At 37.5% G+C, this 25,175-nt stretch overlaps 2 protein-coding genes across 15 annotated transcripts in view; one reads left to right on the plus strand and one right to left on the minus strand.

Annotated features, from left to right (window-relative positions):
• Nucleotides 1-22,171, plus strand: part of ADNP (activity dependent neuroprotector homeobox) — a 33,100-nt gene extending 10,929 nt beyond the window's left edge. For 9 of the 12 annotated variants that reach the window (XM_076351835.1, XM_076351839.1, XM_076351841.1 and 6 more), the window contains 5 exons: nucleotides 1,168-1,213; nucleotides 2,403-2,709; nucleotides 14,337-14,449; nucleotides 15,933-16,025; nucleotides 17,964-22,171. In XM_076351835.1, the coding sequence (XP_076207950.1) occupies nucleotides 1,175-1,213; nucleotides 2,403-2,709; nucleotides 14,337-14,449; nucleotides 15,933-16,025; nucleotides 17,964-21,104 (3,693 nt within the window). In that variant the 5' untranslated portion in view covers nucleotides 1,168-1,174 and the 3' untranslated portion in view covers nucleotides 21,105-22,171. The remainder of the gene's footprint in view (nucleotides 1-1,167; nucleotides 1,214-2,402; nucleotides 2,710-14,336; nucleotides 14,450-15,932; nucleotides 16,026-17,963) is intronic. The other 3 variants (XM_076351846.1, XM_076351847.1, XM_076351845.1) reach the window with 2 other exon arrangements.
• Nucleotides 22,172-24,404: 2,233 nt separating this feature from the next.
• The window catches only part of BCAS4 (breast carcinoma amplified sequence 4), a 46,529-nt gene continuing 45,758 nt past the window's right edge, over nucleotides 24,405-25,175 (minus strand). For all 3 annotated transcript variants that reach the window (XM_076351851.1, XM_076351849.1, XM_076351848.1), the window contains one exon: nucleotides 24,405-24,538. In XM_076351851.1, the coding sequence (XP_076207966.1) occupies nucleotides 24,458-24,538 (81 nt within the window). In that variant the 3' untranslated portion in view covers nucleotides 24,405-24,457. The remainder of the gene's footprint in view (nucleotides 24,539-25,175) is intronic.

Genomic DNA, 25,175 nt, shown 5'->3' on the forward strand with positions numbered 1-25,175 from the left:
GCATATTAATTAGTTTCCTGGGTTAAAATTTCTCCCCCTCTTCTGGTTTATTAAAACCAACAGAGGCAAAAGTGAAAGATTATTCTGACTGCAAGAGAAATGACCAGACTGCCTGAAGTACTCTCTTATGCTGAAACAAACCGGGGAAAAACCTGTGACTTGTGATACAGAAGTTCAAAGACAATTTAAGTTGGATGTCCCTTTAAGTTATTCCTTGGAATCTGATATTTCTTATTTGAATCTCAATTAAAATGTTCCATTTTGGAAATTCAACTGAAATGTTTTTTAGTAAGATATTTTCTATCATTTGTCTATAAAATCGGGCTGTGAAAGTGGGCTGGGATATGTATAAAGGGAGGGGAAGGAGGAATACTGTAGTTAACAACAATGAAAAGATAAAGCCAAAGGCGGGGGGGGGGGGGGGGGGAACAACAACGAAACAAAAAAACCAAAAAAACAACAAATGAAAGAAAATATAACAATTAGTCCCGAAAGAGGTTTTTTAAAAATGAGAGATTTTCAATGTCAGTGCTTGCCTTGGGTGGGTGGGTGGGGGGAGAATGAATCATTTGCATGAAATATGATTTACTTTAACATGCTGTTGTTATTGGAGTAGAATCAGGTTACTGATAAAATTATAAAGATAATGTACGTTTAAAAAGTTAATAAGTTAAGTTTGCTTTAGTAAACAACAGTAATGTAGTACTGGCACACAGCCGATAGAGAAATTAAAACTATTTTAAAGATTTACAGTGTCTGGGTTGCACTGATGATGTTGATCCTGGATTCTCATTGCTTTCTGATTTTAATGATAACTGTTACTGAGAAATATTTAATGCTTAAAAACAGGCTGTCTAGTAGAGAGCTATCCTGCACTTTTTAATGAAGTAATTTTTAGCATAATCTGAATTTTATGCACTAACTTGTTGCCAAACTGCATGCATTGTTTTGATTATGCTGTTTTACTCTGCTGCAGCCTTTCCCTTTTAGTATTATGGATATTAAGAAATTCGGGGTTGAATTACTGGAATGAAAACCATGGGATCGTGATACATACCTAACAAAGGCAATGGACTAGAGTAGTGGGTTTAAGTGTGTGGGGGTATATTACGTAGGGAAAAGGAACAGCTTTTAGAATAAGGGTTTGAAACGTTGCTTTTTCTGTAGGAAAAAGATGGAGTATTGCATGCTGGGAACAAGTGCTTTCCATAAGGTAGCTAAATTTTAAAAGTACATTTGTTTCATTTTGTTTTAGGCTTTGCTTAAGTATTCTAATCTAGTAATTTTGTCCTTTCTGCAGTTTTCATTTTGGTTAGACCTCTGCAAAACTCTTCCAAACAAAAATTCAAAAACAAACAAAAAAACCCAAACCTGGGCCACAACTGCAGTTTGACATTTCTGAAATGTTGCTCAATGTGTACAGAAGAGTATTTAAAGGATATTAGTAATAGTATAAATTCTTTCTGTGGTCTGTTTTGTTTTCCATGATTTCAAAATTGCAGATATTAACACCAGTAAATTTAAAGATGTGAATGTGTTGGATGACTACAGAGAAATGACCGAAAGTAAAACAATTTGTTAAAAGTAGTCTTCATTGACACCTCTTTAAAAACAAACCAACCAACCAACCAAAACCTAAACAAGACAACAAAACCAAAAAGCCCCACTCATCAGGAATGCTGTTGGCAGAAACTCCAAGTAAATAGTCACATTCTTTTTTCCTTTGTTCTTGTGAATAGCAAGACATAACATACTTGGAGGAAGTTTGAGTAGATGAGTCAGGACTCATTTCATTAACTGCAGTTAAATGTTTTGGCCAGGTTTCCCGAGGAAACAAAGCTTACACAATTTTTCACATTGTGGCTTGTCTCCTAACCGCCCCCCTCCTCCCAGCCAAGAAAAAAGTTGGCTATTTTCAACCAAATTTGGTAGAGATGGAGGTCTGAAAGGATAAATAAGCACCTTTAAGCTTCGTTAAATGTAGATCTCCAGTACTAGAAGAAACTAAGGTTTGAACGTTCACAAGTTTCTTTCACAACTCTCCTATCAGCCTGTTCCTTCAATTGGATGAAGCAATGCCAAGCAGCTGCTAAAAACTCTGTGGGAGGAGTTGTAAGGGGGAGGGGAAAGAAATCATACTGCTTAGGCCCGGGATTTTAGGGGGTTGACTTTACCTGTGCGCCAACTGCAGAGGTGCCAGATAGGAGTTGTGCCTGGAGCTGAACATAGCAACTTGCCTGTCGTTATCTAATATGGAGCTAGCAGAGGGTTATGGAGGAGAGAGAAGAAGCAGTAAATTATCTTGGCATAGTATTTGAAGTATTCAGCTCCAAATGAGAGTTGTTGGTGCCTGACTGAGTGCATGTATAGTATATTATTCCATGGATACGATATTATTACAGGTACAGCAGCAGCTCATGATGCCCCGTAAAGCTTTTCTTTCCCAGAAAGAAAAGCAGGCTCGTGCCAGGGAAAGGGATATGTTAAAAAAGAGGAGGAGGCGACAAGACTATCTCAAAAGAAGCGTGGAGCCGCAGAAAAATGCAGAAACAATAAAATGGCACAGGGATGATGAGAAGAGGAGAGAAAATGAGCAAGTTAAGGACAAAGATATCAAGAAGCGGTGGAGACAGGATGAGAGAGAACGACGAAAGAATGTGGACGCTATGAATTGGCGCAGGGAAGATGAGAAGAGGGAAAATGAGCGAGGTAAGGACCAAGAAGGCCAAGAACCAGCAAAGAAAGGATGAGGAGGAGCGGGGGAAAGAGCGACGAAAGGACGGACCTTTTGAAGCAGCAGAGGGATGATGAGGGGGAGAGGGGAAAAGAGAGAGTAAGAACAGGTCCATTTTATAAGCATGTGCAGAAATAACAGAAAATATTAGTATCTTTTAGTTTCAAATTTATAGGAAATCTGCTTTAACGAATTGTAGTTCTTGCAGAGCTAATTATTTTAATAAGACAAGATTGATCTGAGTATAGAGGTATACAAACTCAGAAAGTCACAATGGGATAGAAAAGGCTGGGTTTACACGTTGCTTATGAAATTGTTTTGCACACATGCTCACACCTAATACTTTCTTCAACAGTACAGTTGGTAATACTGTGTTTCAGATCACCAAAAAGTTCAGGTTTTCTCAGTCTTCATAATATGTGTAAAAGACAGCATTAGGAAAGGAAGGGTCAACCAAACGTGCTCATAAGAGAAGGTAAATCTGATGTTTTATTTTATTCTTTTTAATGATGTGCCCAAGAGATAGCTGTAATTGCATCCCCAGTTTTATTCCGAGGTAAATTATTTGACAAAAGTCGTATGGAAGTGTAGATTTCACAGAGTGCTTTTAAGAAGCAGTCAGTTCAAGAGATGCACGTTTCTGTGTCATTAGATCTAAGGTGTTGGCATCAAATCCGTTGGCATCACATTGGATTTGATAAATTCAGCCAACACCTTGGCATCAAATCTGAAAAACTGACAAACAGCAGATGTTTACATTACAGTAGGAAGACCCCTTCTAAAGTTGCATTTTTATTAACTGTTATATAGGACTTTTTAATCTGGAGTTATAATTTTTTTTTTTTTTTTTGCAGTAGCCCTAAAACATTAGTTGTAGGCTTATGAACTGGCAGTGGATTTATACTGGATGAGTCTCTAGGCCTTTGGAAGTCCTTCTACTCCGATTTAGAAATGTGAGCCCTGAGAGTAAAAGGGGTGGTGCTTTACAAACATGATGGTAGTTTGCTCCCATCTTCACAGCTGGGGATGTTGCAGCCCTTCTGTGGAAGACAGGGCTTCTTTGCCTGCAGGGTGTTCACAGTAAACACTGGGGGAAGGGGCTGTCACACTTAATCTTTGGTGAAATAGTGCCTCTTCTAAACAGTAGTAAAGAACTGGCTATCTGGAAATGAGAAACGGATTCAGTTGTCCACATCTTTTGGATTTTCTGTATTTAACATATGTTTGTTTCAGGAATAAAGATCTACACTTCCCAACCCCCCGCCCCCCGCCAAAGTGTTTTGGCACCTCTGTTTTGACTGATCGTTATGATGAGGCAGCCTGGAAGGACATAGCCACAATAATAAAGAGAAGAGTTGTGTAATTAATAAGACTGCTAACTCCTATGTGGCTGTGTACTGAATGTGGCTGAGTAATTTTATTACTCAACAAAACCAAAATGGTCAACATACTAAATGTGCATAAAGCTTTTATTTTTAGTGCTGATCCTTTCAACTGAGACAAAAAATAAACTTACAGGGGAAGGGTGAGGGGTAAATGTTGCTTATTATGAGTAACTTTATGTATTTCATCGTGAGAGGAAAATGCTCTCAAAATGAGTTACCAGCTTTCTACCCCTATGTTCCTGTGAGGTTTTCATTGTAGGCCTGGGAATCATCAGCTAGTAAAATAAATTGTATGTCAAGAAAATTGATAAATGCATGTAAAAAAAAAAAGTCTGCTTCCAGGAGCCTCGTTTTTATTTCTGTAACTTTTTTCTCTCTTCTTCATTCCTAATTTTCACTCAATACTCACTAGGAAAGTTTAATTTTGTAGTTTTCCTTTTTTTGATTGACTGCCTCTTCTAACTGTTCTCAGCTCTGTGAACTAAGATAAACTTAGAACTACGTTCATAAAATTTCCAAAGGAAATAAATGGAATAGCCAGATACTAACTGTCCAATTATTCCTCTAGTATCACTGGCAATGTTGACATCATACTTTTCTTGTATGTCAAAAAAAAAAGAAGAAAGTATTAAAAAAAAAAATCATGTATTCCACTGTCTTGGTTCCCCCAGTGGACAGGTACTTCAGAAGAATCAGTGGCCATTGTAAAGAGCACTAGGATACCTAGCCTACTCGTACAGGTTTGAGATGCCTGAATAAGAATAAAATGCACTAGGGACTAGGGGTTTTTTGTTTATAGCTTTAGGGGATTCTGTAACTGTTATTTTACTTGCCATTTCACAGTGATGCTCTTTACAAACCTTGTTGAGTGAAGACATCTTCCTCAATGAAATGTTTAGGGGCACCTACAATTCTGTGCTTGCTGGTCATGGAAGGCTTGCCTAAGGGTACAAGCTGCCAGTGTGGCAGTAAGGAAATGGTGTAATTTTCAGTTAAGCATAAAGAGAAGAAAACCTAGAGTAGGTTTTCTAGAAAACCTAGACTGGTGCTGTCTGGGTTCCTTTACACAGCAAGATTTTCCTCCATATTATTTCTTCAGGTCTTTAAATTATTTCTGGATGAAACCCACCATTTTACTAACAAGACTGTGACATTAGAAATATATTACGCTTGCTGCTTCTTAGAACTGTAACAGCTCAAACATGAAACTAGCATAGTAATATGGAATATTTGCTGAAGATTTTAGTTGAGAGAAAAAGGCTGTCTTGTTCTGAAACTGATGCATCTTTCCCAGAATCAGAATAGCATTGTTACCTTGTGGGTGCTTTGAAGCTGTACACTACAAGATCCTCCATTTCATTGTTCTAGATAAAGTTGGCAGAGCTGGAACAGTCTTAACAGCTGTTACCTGATGGTATCAAAGGTAGCAGGCTGCAAAGCGGCTCTTCTGATGAGGTCCAAAATACAAAAGACCCACTGGAGAATTAAGATTTTAGTTATGCTAAAATAGAAACAGCTTTTGGGGTCTAAAGACAGGTGGAAGCTTTCTCTTTTTTTATCACCTCTGATAATTTGACTGATACGTTTTTTTTGCTGTTTTTCCCTCTTGTGTTCCTTATCCGCTCTCTCTGGGGTGCATACCTTCCTGTAAGGTCATAGTTCTCAAGTTGTGAATACAGTGTGTTGTGTATGAGATCAGTACGTCCCTCATAAGGGAGGACTGTTTGCACTGAGAAAAATATGTAGCGTAAGAAAATGTTAACTGTTGCAATATAGAACTCTAAAACAGGCATGCAGTATTGTATTTTACATGAATTAATTTTCCAAATAATTGCACAGTAATCTTTTTTTAACTCATCTTTTGACTCAGTTTTCTAGGTGGTTCCAGTCCCTTGGTAACTGATGCGTTAAAGGGCTGAACTACATGACCGTGTTGAAGTGCTTGAAGCTGGTACAGTGAGGATAGTTTATTTTTATTAAATGCTAAAAGTGGTTTAAAGATCACTTAGAGTAACATAACAAGAGGATGTGTCAGACTTCACATTCTGGATGTTTTTAGAATACTGACTGCAGTTGTTTCCATCTGGAAATTGAAGTGCTAGTAAGAGTAGCAAGTTGGTGAAGAGGTAGTCTGGAGTTGAAAGTCACCGCAAGTCTATCTAAATGCTAAAATCTGTTTTAAAAAAAGAGATATGTTGAAGAATTTGGGGTTTTTTGAAACTTCTCTGTGACTGTGCGGTGGTTAATTTTTGGGCCAGACCTTGTTTCCTTTCTGCTTTTTTGTCATGCCATAAAAATCAGAAGTCTTGATTTCCTGTGTCTTAGGATATTTGTTAAGTACCTGAAACTAAGCAGAAATTTTCTCTAGTAATGGGTTTGTCCCTCCTGTTCACTTGAATTATGTTTTTTCCTGAATATTGTTCACACTGGTGCTCCTGAGAGCATTTCAAGGTGTTACACAATTTTTTCACCTACTAGTATTCTCTTTTACCAACTGTGGCTAACAAGGTTAGAAGGTTGAGTAGAGAGAAAAAGCCTGTTGCTGTGAAGCAATACTAACCTTGAAGTGAGATCCCTTTTTTATTACAGCAGTGAACCTGAGTTCTTTGAAAACACTGAAGAAGCCTTTGATTTTAAACAAATGAGGCACAATGTTGTTGCCTCTTTTGGCCTGCAGTTTTAGTTGCTTCCTAAAATTTGGACATAATTATTAGTTTAAGTCAATCAGCCTATATTATGTCCTGGCCCATTCCTATTTCAGGACGTAGTTCTATTGAGTGAACTGAACTGCTGGTTCCTGTAGATTTCTCAAGCTTCAGAAGTCTTTGTAGTCATTTGATGCCCTAATTTTGAGGTTATAAGATGCACATCAGAACTGCACCTGAGATTAAATTCTTCCTCCCTGGGACTCTTGTAGCCTGTTAAAAGCCAAAGACAGTGCTTCAGTTCTCTCAAGCACAATACCATGTACACACTGAGTTCTGTGAAGTCTCTTAACTGTTGCTCCTCTGCTTACCTTGCAAATACTCCTTGCTTTTTCACAAAACCTTCCCTCCTGCCCCCCCTTCAGATTTTTGGATGAAGATCTGAGAGTACTTCGTTCAGGCCTTTTTGTTAACGCCTGTGCACTAGCTAGGAGACTTGTCTTAGCTTTTTGTTCATGCTTTGCATAGTGGCTGTTACCCATAGCAGTGAAATAGTACTGCATGAAGTTTGTCTAAAATAGGTCTTTGCCATCTCCAAAATGTGACTATGAAATGAAAACTGAAGTACAGTGTTTCTAATTTAGTAATGATATTTTGCTCTTTTATAGCTTGTCTTTTCTGCTTACATTCGGCTACTGAATTATTCTAGGAATCAGTACCTGGCTGTGGACTAGACTTTTATGCTAGGTACTGCATAAATACAGAGCAAAAGAAGGTTCCAAATATTTCTTACACAGTTAGTCTGCTTATTTTACCGTTGTTTTATGACTGGTAGGGTCAGACATTTTGTGTACAAGCACACTAAAGATGAGGGAGATCTTATTAAATCAGTCTAATCTTTCAGAATTTCTTATAACTAGGTTAGTAATCCATTTTCTTAGCCACCTGAAGATACTACCTGGATATTTCTAGTAAGGACATTGTTGGTTTTGTTTTTAAGTAATCATTTATTCTCTCCACCCAGCACTTTAGTGTAGATTGATGTGTAATTCAACTTACGAACAAGGGCTTCCCACTGTATTTGTGGGTGGGACCCAAGTCTAGAAGTAGGAAACAAAAGGGCAGACACAAACTTAATTCTTACTATGTTTGTTGAATCATGAACTTCAAAATAACTGGTGGACTTAGAGGCAGATCTCATTATTCCTGTTACTTAATGAGGATAAAAAATGCTCAGGTTTCTCTGTAGAATTATTTTTGCTGAACATGTATGTGATCATCTTGACATTTTTCTGTGAATGTGTGTAGAGATGCACATTCCCTTACAAAGAAAAGTTCTATAATGTATTAAATATCTAGGACTTGTGCAGGAATGAATAGGATAGAGTAGAACCATACAGGAAAATAATAAAAATTAGTTATGCCTTGGCTACTATAAAACAGAATACATGGAAATATAGGATGTCTTGCTAACTAGAATCCTGGGCTGGAATTGTCATTGATGGAATGGTATCATGTCAGGATAAATGAATTTCTCCTTTATTTAAAAAAAAAAAAATAATAATGCTGAGCTTCTTTTGAAAGCTACTTTGAAATCTCAGAGAGAAGTTCTGTATTGAGCCTATAATATTAGGTAAGTAGCGCTTCTTTAACCATCAGGAATTGGTAACTGATAGATGTGTAAAGCTTGAGCTGCTTGTGCCTAGTGAAAAGGCTTGTGCCTTTTATTGGTCTTCACTGAAGTGCAGAGTATTTAAAACTGTTCACTTTTTGGCATTTCAGTAGAAAAACAGGAGAAACGGCATTAAACTAAACTATTTTACAGAAGGATCAGTTGATCTGTGACCCTTTATTATGGGCATCCTTCCCTGTTGGGGATGCTGGATGTAGCAATAGCTTCAGTGCCAGATTAAAGCAGTAGTGGGTTTTGTCACTACTGGATGCTGCATTCCGTAGTATTGTGTTCTGTTAAAATAACTACTTGGATCTAAGCTTCAGAGCAGTAAGAAGAAGCCCCGACAGTGAAGAAGAGATGTTCCAGGTGTCCTCTCTTAAACATCAACTTTTGGTCAGGTAAAGGATACCTCATTTCAAGACTAGCATTAATGTCTAAATGATGATTTGAGACGCTTAATCTCAACTGTTTCAATGTCCACGTTCAAGGATGTGCCAGCAGTGTGTTGTGTATATTGCAATTACAATTTGAGGTACTTGCTGTAAGTAGAAATGAATGGAGATGCTAAAAGCTCTTTTTGTAGTCACAAACCATAATAAATATCAGACTGTATCTGGCTCTCCACTAATTATGATTAAATGGTCAAGAAACTTCCTAAATAAAATGAACAGTATTTGCTTAAGGATGAGTTTTTAGTTAAGATTAGGTGAGTTGGATCAGCTATCAAGCAGAATTTGCAAACTTAAGATTGATCTTCAGTTTTCAGATGCGAAGATCTAATTATATCCTCTAGTATGATGTGTTGTGATAGGAAGATCTTGATAATTTCTTGTCTTTAAGACTTGACTGTGAGGCAGGCGAAAGGGCAGAGGCAAGAAGATGCTGCAGATAGAACAGAGATCTTGTTTTCAGGCAGGCCTAAATAATTTGCTTTCTTTATCACTTGGGTTTATATATATCGTGGTATATTTGGCATGTCTAGGTATATTGGACACAGTAATTAAGAGAAAGCATTTGATTCTTTTGGTGAAGAAGTTGTTAGTGGTGGTTTGTACTAAAATAAGCTATTTGTTAATAAGTGTTATTTTGAGACTTGTGGCTGACTTTCAAGTTTACAAGTGATTATTGCCTAAAGACAAACTCTGTACTGACTCTTGCTTTGTCATGAGAAAAAAAACATGGTTTCTTTACAAGCAAAATGAGGGTATTCTTTAAGTGGGGACTTTGGTTTTAAAGAAGACAGCACAGCTTGCTAGAAGATTTAAAATGTAATGTTTTCAGGCACTGATGTTTCTACAGTTGATATTAAGAACTTGGGTTATTCTGGAATAAAATTACTAGGACATTATCTCCTTGGATTTGAAGTTCACTTGAAAATTTTCATTCAAATTCTGAACATACTTGACTATGCTGCTTCATATAATTTTTGATGAAAAAATTGAGCATACAGGTAGCTACAAAGAAGCTACTGAAAGCACTACTGAACCAATGGAATACAGCAAGAGCAACACTTACTCAGTTGCCTTTAGAGAAAGGAATTAGTGGAGCCATGATTAATTTCTTGGCTACATTAATATTTTTCACTCTGGCTCTATGAACTGCAGCAGCAAGAACTTTTAATAAATGGATGTTCTTGACTTAAAAAAAAAAAAAAAAAGATTATGCTGTGCTTTCAAAGCAAACTTGTGCTACTTTATTGTAACTTAGTGTTCAGAGTCATACTTCCCAAGTCTGTTTAGGGAGGAGAGGGAATAGAATGTTTAAGGAAGCATATTTTCTTTACAATTTGTGATCTGTGTTTAAGGATATAAATCCACTCTGTGCACTATGTGGTATTTTTTGTTTTCCTATTAATGCAGTTCTAGTATCACACAAGTCAGATCTGGTTTAAGTCATGAAAAATGTGACAGTGGCTCAGCTTTGAAAGCTATTTTGTAGTGACTGGCCTAGGAGAAGAAAGCTGCAGGTTGGAGTTGCTTTTTCCATCTGGAAATGTTAAACTTCCCTTACTATTTCAACTACAGATCAAAAATAGAGAAAATGCTACTACTTGGAAGTTGCAAATACGACACAACTTTACTAAACCATTTGCATTAATCAATAGGCTGGTTAGGAGTTGAAATTCTTAGGCAACAGCATTTTTTCCCGTTAGTCTTCACCATCTTTTAAACTAATTTGTTACTAATAATTCACAAAATTGGCATTGCTGATCCTCAGCCCTGTTGTTAAATATTGTCAATTACTATTCATGTCTTTAAAATGGACCTGGCTCAACTTTAAGCTATATTAGATGTTGTTTTTACAATTGAAGAAAAATTGCAACCTTCAAATAATATTTTTAGTCAAGGAGATTTTAGTTCTATTTGTTGAAGTAACTAAACTAATTATAATATTGCTGTGAAATATGTAAATGTACTCTTTGTGGTCTTAATTTTTTTAATACAACAGTTTCTCAGTACAAATTCCTGTTTGCAAGGTAAATATCCACTACTATTTTCAAAAGCTTTTCCACCATTTATGTGCTTATATGTTGTCATAAATGGTATTATTTTTATTTTACTTCATCCAAAAGCATGTTAAGTAATAGTACAAATAACAGGATATAGTCTCTGCCCAGAGGTGCTTAGCCAGTAAACTGATACCACAGTATGGGCAAGGACGGGTAGAAAAGCAGGGCAGAACCTGGCATGTTCTGTAGTTACTTAATCAAAGCGTCATGCCCAGTACAGAGTTAGAAAATCTTATGTACATTGAAAGTGTTAAACTTCTCTTCAATGTGTACCTTTAGAAATAGCTCTTAATATAAGAATGAGGAAGGGCACGCGTGGATAAATTCAGAATTTGATCAGAAAATCTGATAAAGGAACTGTAAGCTCGAATGCAGATTTTGATAAAATAACCGATTTGCCTGAGTCAGTTTTCAAAGTAACAAGAAGCTACAAACTCAGATTCAAACCTTACTTCCTAGTCCTTTATGAGGATTAAAAATAATTCACTGGGCAGGAGTGAGTAGCATTCTGAAAGGATGACATGAATCACTCCAAGTACTTGAACGATCACATTCACTCTTGCATAGAGAGGGAGAACGTCTTAGGCCTGGATATTGTTTGTAATTGCAGATGAAATATTTGATTATACGAGAGTACAGATGAGAATGGATACAGCATTAAAAAAGAGCGGTTCATGATTTCCCATACAAAGTCATTAGAGGCTTTAGAGGGAGGAACTGTGGAGAGAGAGTGGTTTACTGCCATGATCTGTTTAATCCTTGCCTTCTCGGAGATGGCAAAGCATGCCTTTAGAAGTGCTCTTCACAGCTTGATTAGGGTTCATATTATGAGACTTTTAAGTGAATCCACCTATAAGGTATTTCACTAGAATGCTCATTCTTCATCTTTCTAAAGTGGGTTTGAGTTTCCCTAAAATGAAAGGTGCCAGATAAGATATAGAACATAGCTACTTTTCATATGAACTTCATTCTAAATTTTTTCCAATTCTAATCCTTTTCACTGAGACTAGAGTTAGCTGAAACACCTCTACAGTCACGTAAATCAATATACTTGCATTTAGAGTTTTGTATGTGAAGAAATCAAGATGTTGATTATACTAAATTCTCTTAACAAGTGTTACTTGGAGGAAATTAATACAGAACATTGAAATACTTTTTTTCTGGCCTATGTTGTTTGAAAATTGCTATCATTAGTCACTTTGCATGATGTGTTTAAATAACTTCATTATTGCAAATACTATAACTGAGTAATTTGGAAACCCTGAGATTTACAGACAAGGTCTAAACGTGGTTTTTTTCCTTTGGTTTCCTAGTTTTCATATAGGGGTGTTAAAATGTATTTGCTGCTTTCTGGTAATCCGTGACTGTGGACAGATACAAGTACCAAACCCTTAATGATCAGAGTTGCTTTGGTACTTCTGAAAATTTTCCCGTAGATCTTTATCTAAACTTAAGCTGTTTCCACTTAGTTTCTAATTTATAGTTGTGATATGAATCCTAAATGTCACAATAGCTTTCTGCTCTTACCCAGGAGCTATTTCTGAATTCATTGAATTTGAAGAGACTAGAGCCTAGCAACACGTGCTAGCAGCACTACTCGTAGATTGTGAAACTGATGGAGGTGGTCTGTATTAGCACTGTTACATGCAGAACTTTTCAGTTTTGTTTATTTCTGAAACTAAACAGTGTTGTTGGTGGGAATCATGGAATAGTAAGTTGTTAGTGACTGTCTTAAAGCATTACCTAGTAAAAGTTGGTAGGAGTATGAAAATGAAAAGGCTAGCGTGTAAACAGACAAGTAATACTTTAAGGAGTATGCAAGATAGGGCATATAGAAGGGTTGGTTTTGATCACAGACACTCAGTTGTTGTAGTCACAGCCCATATCCTTTGTACTTTGAGAAAGTTTCTTAGTAAGCTCTTAGTGGCTTAGCAATTGCCCTTGATCTCATGATAAAAGGGGAGAATTTTTGTCTAACTCAAATGTTTAGTGGCTGCAAACTTCTGTTAACTCTGCATTCTAGGCTTCTGCTTGAAAGTGTTAAAAAATACTTCCAAGCTTCTAGCAAAAAAAGGAGTCCATTTTTAGTTGATGTAGGTAGTCTTTGGCGTTACAGTGGATTAATTTGTTGATATGAATCAAACCTTTTATTGTTCAAACAAATCAACATTTCTGAATTGGCTCACAGAAATATTAATGATCAAAAATGCAGCTTTCATACTCTGGGGTGATACTCTTTATGCAACAGGCATTGGACCATTAAAGCCTAGGGAACAAGATAACAATTCTGACACTTTCTTGCTATTTAAGAAGCTTCCTCCCCTTTTCTTTGAGAAAAGCCTACCTTTTTATTGCTGGCTCCACCCCCTCGCACTTCCAAAATAACTGTACATTGTCAGGGACTTTCACGTTTCTGCCATTTTGCACCTTCTTAAAGTGTAGATGACTTGTTGATGATGGTTCTATAGCTGAGCAAGCGCTTACCGTAAGGATAGCAGCACGCAGCCTGAGAACTCCTGTATACACAAAATAAGACTAGTTATTAGTGTTTGGAAGAAATCTTAGTGGTAATGGTTGAATCTGGGAATCCACATATCTTAAAATTTTAGTCTTTCTTTTAGCTGGACAGCCCCAGTCATTAACAGTTAGTTTAACTGGAATTAGCTATCTCTGTGTGGGGAGCTGACAGGGAGGATTGTCTTGTAGGCTGAAAATATCCAGCTACGCTTAGAGGTGTTAAGCCATCTCTTGTACTTTTTCCAGCGATTTATATCTCTGAAGGGCTCTAACCAAGCTTTCAGGTCCCATCTTAATAAAAGAAGAATGTATGCTAAACAGCTTGTCAGCCATTTAAAGCTATAAATACAGTAAATGGAGGAAACAGTATTAATTTCTTATCCTACCTACAGTTGAATGCAAAAAGCATCTTTCTCACTGAAGAGATACTATTAAATCTATTACAAGACTGACACAAACCTTGGAAGCTCAACTTACCAATTCTCAAATCAGTTAGGATACATAATGCACAAAAGATAAATTGAGTTTTTAAGTATGTCAGCATAGGGGGTAAATTTCATGTAAATACAAACACTTCAAAAAAAAAAAAAGTTATTTCCAGATGCAGCTGATTACTCCTGCAATAGTTGTTACATCAGTTGTTGTTTTTTTAAGTGCTGTCTTAAGTTTGTCAATATCTAGCTTTATGGCCAGCCTCATTTAAGAACAAATCAGACAGAAAATGTGGTAGTTTCTTAGGTAATGGTACAGCTCTGATACTGAGTTATATGGGTAAAATGAGACAGAAAATTACTAATAATTGAAAGTGCAGCGCTTTATCAGACAAAACACATTTGACTTAAACCTTTTCTCTTACTTTCTTTTTCAATAGAAACTATGTTCCAACTTCCTGTCAACAACCTTGGCAGTTTAAGAAAGGCCCGGAAAACTGTGAAAAAAATACTTAGTGACATTGGTTTGGAATACTGTAAAGAACATATAGAAGTAAGTATGATACCTCCCAAGTGTTGTAGTTAGAGTCAAAATGCTCCAGAGTTAGTGGGACTGTGAGGTCTTTGGTGTATGACATTTTTTTTTTTTTTTTTAGACCTGTTTCACAAAATGTTAAATTTTTACTGTGAATTTTGAAGGAATCCCCTGTATCCTGTTCCCACACCATACTCCTCTGTTCTCATCAGCTTCCGAGAATGATTCTGAGATTCCATTTGAGCCTTGTTGTTCAGGCGTTGCTACCCCTGCATTGCTTTTTAAGTTCTACACAAAGTGGGACTTAATTAATAACTTGAGCTAAAACTGTACCTGTAAACACTTTTTAGAAAGTTTAGTGGAGACAAGATATGCTTCAGGCTATATGTGATGACTTGATATGTATTGAAGGTAGGTTGTCTTTTGTTTATGTTGGATTCTTAAAAATAGCATTTGCTAACTGAACATTTAGGCATGAAGCAAGAACTCGGTGCGGTATAGGATGTTCTTGGGGGACAGAAGATGGTTCTGAGGTTTTCATGAAGTGTTTGTCAGTGCTAACAGTAGGTCATCAAGTTGAAGAATCACTTTTGTACCTGTGTTAGCTCCTAGAAGGGAAGAGTATTTGTGCTACTCGTCTGGACAAACTTCGTAACTGTCGTCTCAAAAGTGCAGCTTTCTCTCCTGAACACTAACTTCTGTACTGTCAATTCCCATGCTTTAACTCTTCAGAGTACTCGGCAAATTATGACCTGTTTGCTTTGGCTTTTCTGTTAGTGTCTCTTAAAAGAGCATTTAAGTGAGATGTGTAAGAGGAAGAAATGCCAGTCCTTCCTGCTTGGAAAATTTGTGGAGCAAGTATAATTTTTAAGGGGAAAATTCTGAACTGGGACAATGTTACTTTCCGTATTTGTTTCAGTGGAAATACTGTTTTCGAGTCCTTATGCGCTGCTGATTTATATGCCAAAGATGAAATGCCAAAGTACTGCATAAGATTATTTTTTTAATACGAATTGGGCTGCTTGGACATCATACACATAGTCAAACTTTTAAAACTTTTATCTGAATTCTTGTGTGAAATTAAAGTAATAAAAAAACCCCAAACCGAATCAAACAAACAACACCCACCCCTACCCCCCAAAAAAACCCAAACAAACATCAGAGTTATGGTAAAGCATCTATATGGTCTTAAATGTTTAGCACTAGCCCGGGAATACTTTTCTCTGTGACTGCTTTTGAAAACGGGGCAGGTATGTAATTACAGTCTTGGGTTGATTAGGAGGATGAGTATGGAAAATAGTTCTTCAGGTGTTTTATGATACTGAGACTATTCACAACTCTTCACCTCCAAAGAGGTGCATCTTAAATACCCACACTTCCTTGAATTTCTATCTACTATTTGCCAGCAGCACTTGAGAGGACTGCATGGGTGCTTACAAGAGTTGCAGTTGGTCTTTGGTTTTGATTCTCTGTACTCTCTTCCCATCTTCCCCTTCTCCAGGATTTTAAGCAGTTTGAACCTAATGACTTTTATTTGAAAAACACTACATGGGAAGATGTAGGATTGTGGGACCCATCGCTTACAAAAAATCAGGTTGGTAATAGTTTATGTTGACACATCTGCTTCTGAAGATGGTTCATACTAAACGGCATTTCACAAATATGCCAAGAGCTTTTCCTGCAGTTTTACCCATTGCTCCTCATTTGTTGTCAGTTTAAGGGACAGCAAAAAGCTGCGCTTTTTTTTTTCTTTTAAAAGTAATAATCCTGGTCTTTATCTTAGTAGTATGGATAGCCAAATACTGGAGAACTGATTGGCCAAGAAATCTTACTCACCCTTTGACAACTGCGTATTAAAAGCCCATCTGTTTTCAAGCTTAGCACAATTTCACCATCCTTTCGGTCAACAGATCAACAATTTTATACAGCTCGTGATTATCTGTTTTCATCATTTCGGAAAAAGCGTAAATGACCACATCTAACTGCTGCTCTCTCCACTATTGTTGTAGCTCGTTAGCTGTCTGCCACATCTGAAGATTCTTATAATCTGACTATGTCCAAGGTTTGGTTTAGGCATGTATAGTTCTACACAGCAGAATGAAGTGACACTGGAAGGTCTTACTGTTTAGATGTTTCCGAGCCAGTAATAAAGGAAGTTTGAATTGAGCTAGAAGTGGAGGGAGGAAATAATACTTGATTCTGATTAAACACATTTAAGGCAAGTCGTGTGCACTGCAGTAGCCCTGCCGATGGTACAATATAGAGTAATGCCAGCACTGGCAGAACAGTGTGAAGGTGAGAAATCTCTCTACAAAATAAGTCCTCTTTTAGCATCTGAAAGATCAGGTATTGCTCTTGCAGGAAGTGGGAACCTGTATTATGATGGATTCTTAGTGTAGTGTTAATCTAAAAATGTCCCTTTATTACCGTGTTCCATAAAATACACTGATGATGTCCTTTTCTCTAGTTAATTCCAGAATAAAAATTGTAATATAAGAGGAGACAGCTTTGTTTAGTTTGGTTTGTTGTATCTTGTCTCCAGCCTACCAGAGGTCTGAGGCTTCAGAAGGTGGACATACATTCCTACTTACTTACGCAGAGGGAGAGTACAACTCTCCAGCTACTTCAAATGATCTGTGTGTAGCTTGATGCACAAGACTTGTTTTGACACTCATGATGAATGTTTGTAACTATTTGAATTTCATGTCTTATCTCATCTGAAACGCCAGGTTGCTTGTGGCTATCTCCTAAGGCCAATGTAACTTTAGTTTCTGTTACAACAGTTGACAAGAACTGCATCGGCAACATGTTAAATGCAACAAAGATAAAAGGGTGCAGGGAAACTGCAAGTGTGGAATTTTCAAATACCTTTTTTTTTTCTGATTCAAGATTGTTTTAAAAATCAGGTTTGTGCTTTGATCAGAAGGAAAAGGCTCGGTGGCTTTAAGGGCTTGTGTAGCCTTCGTATATGACTTGGTAAGCTTAAACCCATTTGTTCACCAAAAATCAGTTTTGAAGAGCATCTCTTATATAAAAGTTTGTAATGGATTAAGACACTGAAGTAGCTAAAGTTATATACCCGTCTTATAGCTATAAATGTTTGGCAGATTTTGATGGGAAGTAATTCGTCTTCTGGATACAGTACTCAAACGATCATGCTTGCCTTTTCCCCCTGGAATTGAGCTTACGGTGAACTTTTTCATGCAGCTCAGCTGCAGGGAATGAGGCTTTTTTTTGACTGGCGGAGAAAGATGCTTATGATTTAGCCTTGCATGCTGAGTTGATGGTTAAACTCTTGAGGGACCTCTAAATTGGCACTCGCCACATCACATGTCTGTTCAGATGATAAACTTTAGGGCCTGATCTGCAGGCCAAAAATTGGAGAGGAGAAATTAATCTAAAGGTTTGAGACTGTTGCAGTGGGTCTTGAGACTATTATTTAGAAACGTTGTTGTTTAGAGAAGATCATGGATGTTGTTTTTCTAAAAACTGCTTTTCAATATCTAGTTTCTGCTTTGTTCTTTGTTTTAAGGACTATCGGACAAAGCCCTTTTGCTGCAGTGCATGTCCATTTTCCTCGAAGTTCTTTTCAGCGTACAAAAGCCACTTCCGGAATGTTCATAGTGAAGACTTTGAAAATAGGATTCTCCTTAATTGTCCTTACTGTACTTTCAATGCGGACAAAAAGACTTTGGAAACGCACATTAAAATATTTCATGCTCCAAATGCCAATACACCAAGTGGAGGCATCAGCACTTTTAAAGATAAAAACAAACATGATAGCCTTAAACCTAAGCAGGCTGACAGTGTAGAACAAGCTGTTTATTACTGTAAGAAGTGCACTTACCGAGATCCTCTGTATGAAATAGTTAGAAAGCACATTTACAGGGAACATTTTCAGCATGTTGCTGCTCCTTACGTAGCGAAGGGAGGTGAAAAGTCACTCAATGGTGCAGTTCCGTTAAGTTCCAGTACCCGAGAGGAGGGTAGTATTCACTGCAAAAGATGCCTTTTTATGCCGAAATCATACGAAGCTTTAGTACAGCATGTTATCGAAGACCACGAACGTATAGGATATCAGGTAACAGCAATGATAGGTCACACTAATGTAGTGGTTCCAAGATCTAAACCTTTGATGCTAATAGCTCCAAAACCACAGGATAAAAAGCCTATGGGACTCCCTCAGAGGATGGGTCCCCTTTCCCCTGGAAGCGTTCGATCTCTTTCGTCACAACAGATGATGAACAGACTCACTATACCAAAGCCTACGTTAAATTCCGCAGGAGTGAATATGATGTCAAATGTTCACCTACAACAAAACAATTACGGAGTCAAATCAGTACCACCAAGTTATGTCGGTCAGCCAGGGGGAAGACTCAACTTAAGTGGTAATGCACCAGTTTCTATTCCACAACAATCGCAAACAATGAAACAGTTTTCAGCAAGTGGAAATGGAAGGCCTTACGCTCTTGGAGGGGAACAGAGATCACAGGCCTCGGCAAGATACTCTCTTCAGTCTGCCAATTCATCTTCTCTTTCATCAGCTCAGTTGAAACAGACGTCATTATCTCAGTCACAGGCAGCTTCAAGAGTATTAGGTCAGTCTGGCTCGAAATCTCCTGTAGCTGCTACAGGTCCTTCCGCTGTCAATACATCATCCACACAGAAGTGGAAAATCTGTACAATCTGTAATGAGCTGTTTCCTGAAAATGTGTATAGTGTCCACTTTGAAAAGGAGCACAAGGCTGAAAAGGTGCCTGCGGTAGCTAACTATATAATGAAAATACACAATTTCACTAGCAAATGTCTATACTGTAATCGCTATTTACCCACTGATACATTGCTTAATCATATGTTAATACATGGTCTGTCTTGTCCGTATTGCCGTTCAACCTTCAATGATGTTGAAAAGATGGCTGCTCATATGCGAATGGTTCATGTTGATGAAGAAATGGGACCTAAAACTGATTCCACTCTAACCTTTGATTTGACATTGCAGCAGGGTAGTCACACGAATATACATCTTCTTGTAACCACCTACAACCTGAGAGATGCTCCTGCTGAATCTGTAGCTTACCATGCTCAAAATACTCCCCCGGTTCCTCCAAAACCACAGCCGAAAATCCAGGAGAAGTCGGATGTACCTGTAAAAAGTTCTCCACAAGCAGCAGTTCCCTACAAAAAAGACGTGGGGAAAACTCTCTGTCCTCTGTGCTTTTCAATCCTAAAAGGACCCATCTCTGATGCACTTGCACATCATCTACGGGAGAGGCATCAAGTAATTCAGACAGTTCATCCGGTTGAGAAAAAGCTAACCTACAAATGCATTCATTGCCTTGGTGTATATACTAGTAACATGACTGCCTCAACTATAACGCTGCACCTTGTTCACTGCAGAGGTGTTGGGAAGACTCAGAATGGCCAGGACAAAGGTACTTCGTCATCTCGGCTAAGTCAGTCTCCAGCTGTAGCACCTGTAAAACGTACTTACGAACACATGGAATTCTCGCTAATGAAGAAAAGGAAAATGGATGATGATGACTCCCCCTCTGCCTTTGAGGAGAAGCCTGAAGAACCTGTAGTTCTAGCATTGGACCCCAAGGGTCATGAAGATGATTCCTATGAAGCCAGGAAAACATTTCTTACAAAATATTTTAATAAGCAACCATATCCCACTAGGAGAGAGATTGAAAAGCTGGCTGCCAGTTTGTGGCTATGGAAATCTGATATTGCATCTCATTTTAGCAACAAAAGGAAGAAATGTGTTAGAGATTGTGAAAAATACAAACCTGGTGTGCTGCTTGGTTTCAATATGAAAGAGTTAAACAAGGTTAAACATGAAATGGATTTTGATGCTGAATGGCTGTTTGAAAACCACGATGAAAAGAATTCCAGAGTCAATGTTAGTAAGACTGTCGATAAAAAAATAAACTTAGAAAAAGACAATGAAAGTTCCTCAGACAGCTATGAAAATATAGAAGAGGAATACAACGAAAGCGGTAGTCCATTTGGTCAGCGTATTTCTGACATTGGTGGGAAAACCTCTTCTGATAGCATAGTGGAGAACCCAGAAGACAGCATATCCAAGGAAATCATTGAAGAAAATACATTACAGTCTCCAGAGAAGTCTGATCAAAAACAAGAGGAAAGCTCTAAATACGAAGAGATTATTTCTGCTGAAGAACCAGCAAAACTGGTAGGTGACATTTCAGATAGCGAAGGTGATCAGGATGATCAGGAAGATGCTGTTGAATGGAAAGATGGAGCTTCACAGTCTGAAAGTGGGCCTGGTTCTCAGCAGGTTTCTGATTTTGAAGATAATACATCAGAAGTTAAACCAGAAGTGTGGACAGATGAATCCTCCCAAAGTGAAGATGCTGGTAGCAGTAAACCGACTGTTGAGACAAAAGGGGGTGGATCTGAAAGTGACGAAGAACAGTCAAAGTGGAAGAATCGTTCCTATGGAAAAGTAGAAGAGTTTTGGTCTAAGGACCAGTCGCAATGGAAAAATGCATCAGAGATTGAGGAGAGCTTGTCAAATCAGCAGATGGAATGGCAGAATAGCACAATTGACAGTGAGGATGGAGATCAGTTTGACAGCGTGACTGATGGAGTAGCAGAACCAATGCATAGCAGCTTAACTGGTGTGGAGCTGAGTAGCCAGCAAGCATAAGCTGCTCGATTCAGAGGTGTCAGTAATATGATCCGATCTACAACTGTCTAAACACTTTCATTTCAGTATGACTGCTAAGCTTAAATTCTAACTGGTACTGCCTTTCGAGTGCTAGGTCATGGCGTGTGGTGGTTGTGGCCACTATTATTCCAGTGGTTATTTAAGGATGCTGTTGGCTAATCTTGCTTGAGAATACCTGCTGGGATGAGCACAGTAACTTAATGTGAAAACGGCTAAGCTGGTGGCTCCAGAATGCACACAGAGAAAAGCAGAGGTTTATTTTATCTGCATTTTCAACATTTATTTCACTCTTGTACATGTTCAGTTGTATGTCTTTTTAAACATTACCCTTTTTCACATGGTAGTGTAGGGCCAACCATACAAGCTACCAGTTCAACATGTATAGTAGACTATGGGGAAATTGATTTTTTTCATGTATCATTCTGAATAGTTGAAATGTATATTTGTACAGTCTTTTAGACCTATTCAAGTGAAGCTTATGAAATTGTTCTTGTGTACCCATCATAGATTTGTTTCTCTTTTTTAGTGTTGCCCTGCTGTGTAATAAATGCTGTATCTAGTTTACCTAGCAAAAGCTTGAAACTGCTATAGTATGAATTTTGACAAACTTAGTTTTTGCACATAACCTTGTACAATCTCAAAACAGAGGCCAGCGACATAAAAAAATATATCTGGACTCTATTGTATTATAGAATTTTCTTGTTCTGAGTATCCTTGACATTACAACTGATGACAAACGTATTTCAGAGCCATTTTCTGAAATCTTTTAAGCTAAAAAAGAAAAATCACATGCAAGAAACAAATTTGCAGCTACTAATTTTGACACCTTTTAGATCTGTATAAAAGTGTATTGTGTTGAAACAGCACACTGAAACAAAAGTGCTGTGTTTTGAATATTTAGTTTTATCTTTAGTTAACACCAACAAGGTGTTGTATTCATTTATACCATCTAATATATGACACACTGTTGTAGTATGTATAATTTTGTGATCTTTATTTCCCTTTGTATTCTTCATTTAAGCATCTAAATAAATTGCTGTATTGTGCTTAATGTAAATATTTGCTTTATTACATGCAAGTGCTACATTCCTGTTCGGTAAATCCCACCTTGCTACATTCATTCCTTCCCCCCCAGGTGCTCCACAGCTCTGCTGGGGCACATCTGTATAGTCCTTTCTTACTGAATAGACGGATCTCCTTCAAGGATATTGGAAATCCTACAGAACTAACTTTGGCTGAATTTCTCTTTACTATTTAGCATTCTAGAACACTAATTTATAAATAGGATTGTAGTGATTTGCTTGTTCTGCATCACTTGCATTTTTCATCCCTTTGTACTTACATGAATGGATATCACTTTCACATTATTAAAAAGTTCTCTAGAACTACGTCTTGAGGGTAAATGCACTACGTATTGAGGGTAAACGATAGTGGGAGCATGCCTTGCAAGCTCCGGACTTGTTTTGGCTTTGAAGAAAAAGTAATTTGAATACTAAAAAAAAAGTTTGTTAAAATTTGTGATTGGCTTGGTCAAACCAGTCCTGCATTTTGGCAAGCGTGCAGTACAACAGACAGCTGCATAACCAAAACCTCATCGAGAGAATAATTTACTGAAGGGAATCTAATTGTGATGAGAACAAAACTATTCTTAATTAGAGCGATGAGTTTGATTTAGGCGTATGTCTAATAAATATCAGAGTACCTACTTTTTGATACTTTACAAGACCTAAATTGACCTGTGAAATTTTCATTAATGTTATAAAGGAGGAAATAGTTCTGTGCTCTTCAACATTTTAAACAGCAAAACCATTCAACAGAGATCTTGAGAAAACATTTGGATATCTCTATAGCAGTCTTGGGTAGGTATAAACTGTACTTTCCACTAGTATAACAAACAAGCCACTATATAAGCCAAAGGTGAGAATATGTGTATGCTCTCATGTTCTGCAACTAACTTGTGCTGCTGATGCTCTTTGGAATGAGCATTTCTGGGTTTTGTTGAACTAATTATTATGTGTGCGAAGTGATGACTGAAAACAGTTGCCTTTAGATGAAGATGGTTTAGATTTGTCTTGTTCTTCCTTTCCCCCTTCACAGAAGGGACACATACTTTCGTTCTGCTTTTTTAACTGAGAGGAGTGGAAGTTGGAATGGCTCCCAGTTATGCACTCAAGTGGTAGAAGATACATTTTAAGAACAATACAGGAAAAATACTTTTGACGTTTACATCAGCAAAAGTTTCTCTGCCTTAAAAGAAGACTGGAGCCTCAACTCATTTTGTTAGCAGGCTTTCCGAACTATTTCATTGAAAATAACTTTTCAGTAAATCGGCTGAGAGTTTGTTAACTACCACTTATAGATGTCAATGGGTTGGTAATCTTTTTCCCAACAAAACCAGGCACTCGAAGTCCTAGAAAAGGTTATTCCTTGCTAAGAAAACTTGGTTATGTTCCTTTCTCCCTCTGTAGGCTGCTCTATTTCACATGAGGCTGCTGTCTGAAAACTTAAGATATTTTAGAGTTTGTTTTGTGTCATTTCATCTAGGCTTTAAGGGATTTTTCAAATACATTTTTTAAAGACTTTAAAAAAAACCCCAACAGTTTAATGGTAGTACAACAACCCTTATCTGTTAAGCAATGAAATAAAAGATTGGGTAGCATCTTGTGAATCTGCATCATATTTGTCTCAATATCTGGCAAGGTTAATTTAATATTAGTGAACTCTACTTAAAGTCAAATTTCCAAATTCTGAGCTCTTGTTTGTAGTCAGTGAATACTAAGACTATGAAATCTAAACTCTAGAAATGCTTCATTTGCCAGAAAACTCCATGATAGGAAATACCATTTTATATAACGATTAAATTAAAGGTCTTGCACAAAAATAGTCTGTCTTACCAGGAATATCAAGAAGGATTGGGGGTGGCTATTCTAAGTTTTGGCATAAACTTTCTAGCATTTCAAGTTACTCTTCAAATCTGGATTTTAGCCTAGGCAAGAATTCCTTTCCAGATTTGAGGCTAACCACACATTTTTGAGGAATTCAAAAAGCAGAAGAGGTAAATGGCCCAATAAAACTGGAGGAACCTTAAACCCAGTTTGTGTAATCTTAACTTACCGCATGATTATAACTGTATGAGATGGAAGTTAGCCAATTTTTACATACATTACTGAAATTCAGTAGCAGAATTCTAGAAACATGCCAGCTGTGCTTGCAGAGTAGACGGCTCAAGCTGACACTTATATTCTGCTGTCTTCCGTGGGAGACCTTGAAAACACCAGTCTGTCCAGGCTTTGACCAGCACAACAGAGCAGAAAGACCATTAAGCCTCTTCTCTAAAGAATTTGTTTCAGCCAGTTTACCTGAATTGCAGCAAAGCGAAGTGTGTTTTCCATCTTAAATACGCTATCTGAAATCTAAAGGTTGTAACAGTTGAGAATGAAGTAGGAGGTTATTAGCATACACATTGTTTCTAGACACAAGACAGCTTTGTGCAACAAAAACTCTTTCAGAGCTGGCATGACCTGTAATTTGACTTTTGATGAATACCTGAGAGTGGCAAGGACAGTCTGAGATTGTTAAGGGTAGTTGCATTTTATATGACACTTTATTTCTATGGGTGTTCATATGGGCTTGTAATAACTGTTATTTTGAAGCATTGTTCATTGCGCTGACCTGCAGCTGAGATGCAGTGGTTCAACAAGTACGCTTTTCCTCCTTCTTTTAGTACACTCCTCTCCTTCCACGCCCCCCCCACTCCTTGAAGCACAGTTACAGCCACTAAGCTTTCCTCCAAACTAAACAGTTATTTTCCAGCAAGGACGGACAGACAGCTTTTGCTAAACTCCTAGTTTTCTATCCTGTGCATCGGACACTAAAGTCACACTTGGTCTCAGCATTTTCCTTTGGGTACTGTGACTTAACCCTTTATCTACACTAGGATTTCTACTCAATCAAAACCTTTTACACGATGATGCAGAAATATCTGCACTGAAGTTTTATTTCAACAAGCTCTTAATCTTACTGAAAGTTCAAGTGACATTTAATGCTGCC

This window comes from Aptenodytes patagonicus, chromosome 14 (assembly GCF_965638725.1).
Source record: "Aptenodytes patagonicus chromosome 14, bAptPat1.pri.cur, whole genome shotgun sequence".
Classification (NCBI taxonomy): Eukaryota; Metazoa; Chordata; class Aves; order Sphenisciformes; family Spheniscidae; genus Aptenodytes; species Aptenodytes patagonicus.